Here is a 10387-nt window from a genome sequence, read left to right as displayed (position 1 = left end):
ACTGCGTATGAATTCCCCCACGTCAGCTGCATGTGAAGCGAACCTATATGAAAAATTATATATATTGAATTAGTATTTCAAAATTTATATAAAAGTAAATCAAAATACTTAATGAAAAGTAAAAAACTTACATGTATATAGTCGAGGCTCGACCCTCCTTTCTGAATCAGTCTCTTTCTTTTTCTTTACAATACGAGTTTCATTGAATAACTCATCTTGCTTCATTGGCATCATAAAGCTGTCTGGTGGCTTTGGTGATTATCCTTGTGGTACTATTACTCGGGATGAACTTGGATACAGAGAATAACTTGGATACAGTACCTGACAGGGTGTGTCTTTGATCAATTGTTGATCTCTATAGCTACAATGATAATGAGAAGGAAACGACATGTGTTTCAAAATAGTGATGGTACAGGTAGGATTTAACATTTCCTAAGTAGATAAAAGAGGTTATAGAGGAATTCTTTACTTCACTTTCTAAGAGGAAAAGAAGTTTGATTGATAGTGACAATGTTGATGAAGACGGAATGTTTTCCGTTGGTCATGGCAGTTCCCATAAAGCGGGGATCATAAGACTCTATGATGACAAAGATTATAGGAAGTTTTGTTCTAAACTTTCTTCCAAGTCTGATCCGTACAAGCTTAATATGATATTGGTGATATTTCTTCGGATTCAGACAATGATTTGACCGACAAAAGTATGGAAATGCTCTTAAAAAGAATTAAAGGTAAAATGTTTTTCTTGGTAGAGAAGGATGCTGAAAAGATTTTACCTTTAATTCTTTTTAAGAGCATTTCCATACTTTTATCGGTTAAATCATTGTTTGAATCCGAAGAAATATCACCAATATCACATTAAGCTTGTACGGATCAGACTTGAAAGAAAATTTAGAACAAAACTTCCTATAATCTCTGTCATCATAGAGTCTTATGATCCCCATTCTATGGGAACTGCCATGACCAACGGAACACATTCCGTCTTCATCAACCTTGTCACTCTCAATTAAACTTCTTTTCCTCATGGAAAATGAAGTACAGAATTACTCTATAAGCTCTTCTTTTATCTACTTAGAAAATACTAAATTCCTACCTACACCATCACTATTTGAAACACATGCCATTGCCTTCTCATCATCATTGTCGCTAATGAGAAGAACAATTAAAGGCACACTTTGCCAGGTACTGTGTCTTAGTTATTCTTGGTGGAAGTTCTATTGCATGTCTAATAACGTCATCAACCTCTTCTAATAATCCTCCGGCAATCTAAAATTCCAAAACATAAACTAAAAGTTCAATTCATATCCTAAACCTTCAATTCATATCCACAAAAGTTCAAGTCATATCCTAAAGGTTCAACTCATATCGTAAAAAGTTCAAGTCATATCGTAAAATTTCAATTTATATCGTACAAGTTCAATTCACAAGAACAAAACCTAAAAACTAAAAGTTCATCAATTCTTATCCTACGAGTTTAAACATAAACTAAAAGTTCAATTTATATCCTAAAGGTTCAATTCATATCCACAAAAGTTCAAGTCATATCCTAAAATTTCTATTTATATCCTAAAAATTCAACTCATATCCTAAAAGTTTCAATTTATATCCTACAAGTTCAATTCACAAGAACAAAACCTAAAAACTAAAAGTTATATTCATATCCTACGAGTTTAAACATAAACTAAAAGTTCAAGTCATATCCTAAAGGTTCAATACATATGCTAAAGGTTCAATTTATTTCCTAAAAGTTCAACTCATATCCTAAAAGTTTCAATTCATATCCTAAAAAGTTCAAGTCATACATAAAAGCTTCAATTTATATCCTACAAGTTCAATTCACAAGAACAAAACCTAAAAACTAAAAGTTATATTCATATCTTACGAGTTTAAACATAAACTAAAACTTCAAGTCATATCCTAAAGGTTCAATACATATCCTAAAGGTTCAATTTATTTCCTAAAAGTTCAACTCATATCCTAAAAGTTTCAACTCATATCGTAAAAAGTTCAAGTCATACATAAAAGCTTCAATTTATATCGTACAAGTTCAATTCACAAGAACAAAACCTAAAAACTAAAAGTTCATCAATTCTTATCCTACGAGTTTAAACATAAACTAAAAGTTCAATTTATATCCTAAAGGTTCAATTCATATCCACAAAAGTTCAAGTCATATCCTAAAATTTCTATTTATATCCTAAAAATTCAACTCATATCCTAAAAGTTTCAATTCATATCCTAAAAATTCAATTCACAAGAACAAAACCTAAAAACTAAAAGTTATATTCATATCCTACGAGTTTAAACATAAACTAAAAGTTCAAGTCATATCCTAAAGGTTCAATACATATGCTAAAGGTTCAATTTATTTCCTAAAAGTTCAACTCATATCCTAAAAGTTTCAATTCATATCCTAAAAAGTTCAAGTCATACATAAAAGCTTCAATTTATATCCTACAAGTTCAATTCACAAGAACAAAACCTAAAAACTAAAAGTTCATCAATTCTTATCCTACGAGTTTAAACATAAACTAAAAGTTCAATTTATATCCTAAAGGTTCAATTCATATCCACAAAAGTTCAAGTCATATCCTAAAATTTCTATTTATATCCTAAAAATTCAACTCATATCCTAAAAGTTTCAATTCATATCCTAAAAATTCAATTCACAAGAACAAAACCTAAAAACTAAAAGTTATATTCATATCCTACGAGTTTAAACATAAACTAAAAGTTCAAGTCATATCCTAAAGGTTCAATACATATGCTAAAGGTTCAATTTATTTCCTAAAAGTTCAACTCATATCCTAAAAGTTTCAATTCATATCCTAAAAAGTTCAAGTCATACATAAAAGCTTCAATTTATATCCTACAAGTTCAATTCACAAGAACAAAACCTAAAAACTAAAAGTTATATTCATATCTTACGAGTTTAAACATAAACTAAAACTTCAAGTCATATCCTAAAGGTTCAATACATATCCTAAAGGTTCAATTTATTTCCCAAAAGTTCAACTCATATCCTAAAAGTTTCAATTCATATTCTAAAAAGTTCAAGTCATACATAAAAGCTTTAATTTATATCGTACAAGTTCAATTCACAAGAACAAAACCTAAAAACTAAAAGTTCATCAATTCTTATCCTACGAGTTTAAACATAAACTAAAAGTTCAATTTATATCCTAAAGGTTCAATTCATATCCACAAAAGTTCAAGTCATATCCTAAAATTTCTATTTATATCCTAAAAATTCAACTCATATCCTAAAAGTTTCAATTCATATCCTAAAAATTCAACTCATATCCTAAAAGTTTCAATTTATATCCTAGATTTCTATAAACCCTATATTTTTATAAAATGTTAAATAATGATAAATACAACCTAAACCATAGGTTTCTATAAAATACAATGTTAAATAATTAATTGAAACACTAGTCATTTGAAACTAATTCATAGCTAATAAACAAAACATTATAAGCTTACACAAAAGATATAAATTGTAATTATAACCTAGAATTTTTAGGTGGTGGAGAAGGAGAGAGACGCAGCAGCGGCAGAGGCGACGGGGCGGCGGCAGCTGAGCGGTGGTCGTTGGTGGCGTGGGTGGGGCCTCTGGTGCTGGGAGTTGGAAGGGGGGGGGGGGTTTGAGTGTGAGAGAGAAAAGAGAGATTTTGGGAAATTTTTAGAAAGAATGGGAGGGGATCCCGATTTTGACACTCTGGAATTAAAAATAGCGACCACAGTTGGTCACTATTTTGGTAGGTAAATCAGTTTTGAATTTTTAGAAATAGCGACCAAAGTTGGTCGCTATTTCTAAAAAAATTATATTACTCTTAATTCAATTTAAGCTATATATATATATATATATATATATATATATATATATATATATATATATATATATATATATAATACAATTTAAAATTATGTACATATGTAGTATAAATTTAGGATTTTAATTCAATTTAAGCTATATATATATATATATATATATATAATACAATTTAAAATTATGTACATATGTAGTATAAATTTAGGATTTTAATTCAATTTAAGCTCTCTCTCTCTCTCTCTCTATATATATATTTATATATATAAATATATATTATATATATAAGCTATATTCGATACAGTATTACCTAATACACTTATACTCAGTGCATAGTATAGCGTAAGTATATATATTATATATATATAAGTTATATTCGATATAATACTACCTAATACACTTATACTTAGTGCATAGTATAGCGTAAGTATATATAGTATATATATAAGCTATATTCGATACAGTATTACCTAATACACTTATACTTAGTGCATAGTATAGCGTAAGTATATATATATTATATATATAAGCTATATTCGATACAGTATGACCTAATACACTTATACGCAGTGCATAGTATAGCGTAAGTATATATATATTATATATATATAAGCTATATTCGATACAGTATGACCTAATACACTTATACTCAGTGCATAGTATAGCGTAAGTATATATATATATATTATATATATAAGCTATATTCGATATAATACTACCTAATACACTTATACTCAGTGCATAGTATAGCGTAAGTATATATATTATATATATATATAAGCTATATTCGATACAGTATTACCTAATACACTTATACGCAGTGCATAGTATAGCGTAAGTATATATATATATATATATATATATATTATATATATATAAGCTATATTCGATACAGTATTACCTAATACACTTATACTTAGTGCATAGTATAGCGTAAGTATATATATATATATATATATATATATATATATATATATATATATATATATATATAAGCTATATTCGATACAGTATTGCCTAATACACTTATACTTAGTGCATAGTATAACGTAAGTATATATATATAAGCTATATTCGATACAGTATTACCTAATACACTTATACTTAGTGCATAGTATAGCGTAAGTATATATATTATATATGTAAGCTATATTCGATATAATATTACCTAATAGACTTATACTCAGTGCATAATATAGCGTAAGTATATATATATATATATATATATATATATATATATATATATATATATTATTTAGATAGTAAATACAAAAGTGATTTTTAATTTTGACCATTGTTGACCTGAATAGAGACCAACTTTGGTCGCTATTTATTCAAGAATTTAGTTTAGCGACCAAAGTTGGTCGCTATATTTAAATCAGATTTAATTATATTTCATATAATATTTAAATTAATAATATAATTATTAAAATTGTATAACTGGGCCCCATTTAAGCGACCAAAGTTGGCCGGTATCTGCCTACCCTTTAAGTAGCGACCAACGTTGGTCGCCATTTTTATATTATATATATATTTATATTTTATAATTTTTTTAAAATAATAATATAATTATTAAAATTTTGTAGGTGGGTCCCACTTTAGCGACCAACATTGGTCACTAATCTCAGTAAATGTTTGACCAAGAAAGTCTTACCAGTCCAGTCAATATTTTGACTAATATAGCAACCAAGTAGCGACCAACCTTGGTCGCTATTTTGTTTCTTTTATTTATTTTATTATTTTCGCTAGTTTAGCGACCAACTTTGGTCGCTTTTTCCCACAGACCAATTTTGGTCGCTAAATTTTGGTCGCTTTTTTCCGGATTTCTAGTAGTGTCTCTAAAACATCTTTTGAATATTATTTGTGTTATTTATAAAATTTATTTTCAGATAAACGTGTCACACCACCAAAAACTAGTTTGATAAAAGGGGACCATCTGTTTAATGTCTACCAACAATCTTGCTGGAGCCTATCAACTCATGGACCATGCATGTTACGCTACACAGGCAGGTCTACAAACCATATCTTCATAACATCTGAAATACGTTTTTCTATTTAAAAATTATATGAACAGATTCAGAATTAACACCTATAAATGTACGTTTTATATTAGAACCATATCATAGCATAATAAACACCGAAAAACTGCTAGCAAGTCCGATAGCAATATGACAACTCAAAAGAAGAGCAATATGGCAGACCATTTGGAGCCATGGCGCCAATTGCAAGGCAAAGTGGTGTTTGTCACCGGTGCATCGGCGGGACTCGGCCGTGAATTCTGCCTTGACCTAGCTAGGGCAGGCTGTAAAGTCGTGGCAGCCGCTCGTCGGGCGGACCGTTTGAAGTCCCTTTGTGATGAAATTAATATAATGGCTAGTTCAAATACTAATCTTGTTAGAGCTGTGGCTATTGAACTTGATGTTACTGCTGATGGTCCAACTATTGAAGCATCTGTAAAGAAAGCTTGGGATGCTTTTGGCTACATTGATGCTCTTATTAACAATGCTGGTGTTAGAGGTAATGTATGTAGGTTAAGTCTAATGTAGGTGTGTACAAAATTTTGATAGGCTGGAGCCCGTTATACTATAAGTAGCACAGAAACCTTTAACCAGAAATGAAAGAATTTTTTAAAGTATATTATTTTCACTTAAACAAGGAATCCCTTTTTTGGCATTTTATTTGAGAAAGAGAGCTATGGTAAGGTCAGTTCCTATAGTCAACTTTATTGGTAAGGTACTAAGGTAATACTCTAGTCAACTTCAGATAAGTAAGTAATTCTGTATCATATTCATAAAATATTCATATTTGACACTTATAGTGGAGCTAGAAATTCATAGAGGTGAATTCCAAAAAAAAAAAAAAATATGTCACATCTCATATTTCAACCTGTAACCTATTTTGTTTTTAAAAAAAACGCGTGTAACCTAATAAAATCTTTGAACTCCTCGGCCACTAAAATAAAATCTCCCCTTGCGCCGAAGGGAATTCAATAGTTTATACATAATTAAGAAAACTATTTTTGCACTCTTTTCAGAGTATACTTTTCCAGCAAAAGAAATTCAACTGAACCACAAGTTATCCCCCCAATATTAAAATAGAGAATTTACGAGTGAACTTTTACTAGGAGTAATTACTTATAGTTTATGGTGTTCTTTTTCGAGAATGATTGAATTTGGTAGGCTGCTTTAGCTCCATATATAATCTGAATCTACATTTGTGTTTATAGGTGGAATAAAATCAGCAGTAGATATTTCTGAGGAAGAGTGGCGCAGTACTTTAGAGACAAATTTGACAGGATCTTGGCTAGTTTCCAAGTATGTTGGAAGACGCATGAAAGCTGCAAAAAGGGGAGGCTCCATTATTAATATTTCATCTATTTCTGGTTTAAATAGAGTTTTAACGCGTGGGGGTATTGCCTATAGCTCCTCCAAGGCCGCCATGGATTCCATGACAAAGGTTATAACCTAATGTCCAAACTTATCTTTCATGAAAAATAGGGTGCGTTTGGTATAAAGTCATTTTCTGGTGTTTGGTTCTTATAAAATACCTTTCATGAAAAATAGTTTCCACCAAAAGGGAAAGATGACTTCCATCATTTTCCACCAAAAGTTATTCTCCTTGACATTTATGCTAAGTGCTAAATTCATAAACCAACACTTGGACATTATAATCGATTTTTAATACTCAAAGTTTTAATCAAACACCGGTTTGCTATATTATTATCGAACTTTAATAAATGATTCTTTCTGTAGAAAATATTTTCAACTCTCCGACCAAAAGATATTTTGTCAAAAAATATTTGCCATAAAATGATATTAGTCATACCAAACACACCTCTACTCTAAATTTTATGAGATGGGAAAGTTGAAATCGTGCTTAACTCTTTCTGAATTATAATTTGTCAATCTCATTTGGAGCATGTTTGGATTGACTTTAAGTGGCTTTTAAGTATAAGTGCTTAAAAGTACTTTTTAAGTGCTGGAGCTTATTTTATAAATAAGCAGTTAAGTGTTTGGATAAAAGTGCTGAAACTTAAAAAAAGTTATTGAAGTGTTTTATAAATAAGTGTTGGTAAGCACTTGTTTCTGTAAAATGACTGAAATATCCTTAAAGTTGTTAACACTATAAAGAAAATGATTATGATAATATTTATTCTAAATTAATACATATATAAAAAAAATATAATTTAGTTCATTTTCAATTTAAACTGATTGCCTAAATATAAATCATTTATTTAAATAACATGCAATAATCTATTATTTCACCAAAATATATTTTTTCGTCTCATAGCTTCAAATTCTTTGTTAACATGTAGACTCATTGAAAATTTTGATTTAGAATATAGTTTCACCAATTTAAAAAAAATGAGGGATTCAACAGCAATCGTTTTTAAAAAAAATGTTATGGAACCAAAAAAGAAACTAAAACAAAACAAAGAGTTCGACAGTGATGGAATTTGGAAGGCACAAATTGGAAATGGCAAAGGAAAGGAGAAAAAGAAAAGATTATGGAATTTGGAAGGCAGGGATTGAAAATGGCGAAGGAAAGGAGAAAAAGAAATGATTGAGTATTTTGGAAATTATACATAAGTATCAGGGATAACAATGTAAAATACTTGATCAAAGAGGGGTGACTTTTAAGCTAGAAAAAAAAAGTTGGAATTACCCAATTTATCACTTTTGGCTTAATTTGGATCTTTTGGCTTAAAAACATTTGACCTTTAAACAAATTTTTAAGTTTGCCAGCTTTTAAGCCCATCCAAACAAGCTCTTGGTCCCAAGTAGGATTTTTCAAAACCTTTCTCGTCGCTTCTAATTTATTTCAACATTTCTTGCTTTCCCATCTTCAGAAATCTGTAAATTGACATTTTGATATATCTGTACATTTGCAGATAATGGCATTAGAATTGGGAGAAGGCAACATTAGAGTGAATGCAATAGCTCCAGGGATTTTCAAATCGGAGATTACTGAGAAACTAGTAGAACAGGATTGGCTAAAGAATGTAGCAACAAGAACTATTCCACTGAAAACATTTGGAACCACAGATCCAGCATTAACTTCACTAGTGAGATATTTGGTCCATGACTCTTCCAACTATGTATCTGGCAATATCTTTATTGTTGATGCTGGTTATACTCTACCTGGCTTCCCTATCTTTTCTTCTCTATAAGTTATATCACTTGAACAGGAATACTAGTATATTATTTATAGAATATTTTTCTTTTATTAGGAATGTGGTGTATGCATGACATTTTTCAATAATACATATATCTACTTAATCTTGTTGGAAGAGTCCAACTCAAATACAATAATGAACAGTAGCAGTACATTAACATGCCCCTTTAAGCTGACATGATTGAGAAGAAATGTGAAGCTTGTCACGAAGAACTGAAAACCGATGAGACGATAAACCTAATGTCTACAAGTTATCTGTTAGTAGATATATAGCGAACCAAAATAGACCAGCTGCAACATGTTCCCGAATAAACTAAAAATTAATCTCTAAATATTTGGTACGATGATGATAAACAGGATCAGCAGACAAATATAAAAGCACTAATGTTATCACATAGTACCAAAGGGGGCTCAGAAATAGAATTACCCAAGTCACGAAGCTGATGTTGAATCCATGTTAATTCCACTATGGTATGAGCTAAGGCTCGATGTTCGGCTTCAGTACTAGAGCAAGGGACAGTAGATTGCTTCTTACAACTCCAAGATATAAGATTTGGACCAAAAAAAATGTCAAAACCAGTATTTACAACACTAGCAAATCTAGTTAGCATTTACCTGTGAATATGGTTTCTAGTACAACTTATGTACTGATTTTATAATATATTCAAATGTTATCATTTCAAAACAAAAAAAAAATAGTAGTAAGTATCAGTCAAAAACATGCTTATAAGTTATAACAATAAAATTCCTCACTTATGATAAAAACTTCTGAACTTAAGTTCGAAATCCATCATGTATGGATAAAACATTCATTGGCATTTCTTCAAACACGTACCATCCATTCATATTATAAGTTTGTCCCTACATTCTTACTTTACAAAGCTTACTCATATGCAAGGCCAAACTTGATTGGAACATCAATTCATTTCAAGATAATGACAAGTGTACAAAACTCATGGTGATTTGATCAGAAATTGTTCGGTAGAGTTATTACTTGCTTCAACTCCCAGTTGGATCAACTATGACAATTCGTCGGATGCTCTATTTGTGTGATGACCCAAAAGGTCATCACTTGTTTTAAAACGAAACTCCGTATTCTAAGGCCTTGAAAACCTCATTTAGAGTCACCTCGATTTGCGTGCGCAGTTCGGGCGCATAGCTGGAAAGCTTAAACATGATAATCTGTGAAAAACGATAAGTTTTGATTATAGAATGAGCTAATTTAACTTCGGTCAACGTTTTGGGTAAACGGACCCGGACCCGTTATTTGACAGTCCCGGAGGGTCCGTAGAAAAATATGGGACTTGGGCGTATGCCCGGAATCGAATTCCGAGGTCCCAAGCCCGAGAAATGAATTTTCAAAGAAAATTATTTTCTGAAATTGTT

At 30.5% G+C, this 10387-nt stretch overlaps 1 protein-coding gene across 1 annotated transcript; it reads left to right on the top strand.

Moving 5' to 3' along the window:
- The first annotated feature begins 5935 nt into the window (after positions 1-5935).
- On the top strand, positions 5936-9058 carry LOC104223929 (uncharacterized). The gene is made up of 3 exons (XM_009775465.2): positions 5936-6343; positions 7053-7282; positions 8718-9058. Exons 1-3 carry the CDS (start codon positions 5995-5997, stop codon positions 8994-8996), a joined length of 858 nt encoding a protein of 285 aa, XP_009773767.1. The 5' UTR covers positions 5936-5994; the 3' UTR covers positions 8997-9058.
- The last annotated feature ends 1329 nt before the right edge of the window (positions 9059-10387 follow it).

This window comes from Nicotiana sylvestris, chromosome 12, assembly GCF_000393655.2.
Source record: "Nicotiana sylvestris chromosome 12, ASM39365v2, whole genome shotgun sequence".
Taxonomy (NCBI): domain Eukaryota; kingdom Viridiplantae; phylum Streptophyta; class Magnoliopsida; order Solanales; family Solanaceae; genus Nicotiana; species Nicotiana sylvestris.
This window is presented reverse-complemented; position numbering and strand designations above follow the sequence as displayed.

What these genes read in the sequence shown, in the direction of transcription:
- LOC104223929 (XM_009775465.2), top strand. Translation starts at nt 5,995, where the DNA reads ATGACAACTCAAAAGAAGAGCAATATGGCAGACCATTTGGAGCCATGG. An exon ending in TAACAATGCTGGTGTTAGAG is followed by an intron (nt 6,344 to 7,052) that starts GTAATGTATGTA and finishes TTGTGTTTATAG; the next exon opens with GTGGAATAAAATCAGCAGTA. An exon ending in CCATGGATTCCATGACAAAG is followed by an intron (nt 7,283 to 8,717) that starts GTTATAACCTAA and finishes GTACATTTGCAG; the next exon opens with ATAATGGCATTAGAATTGGG.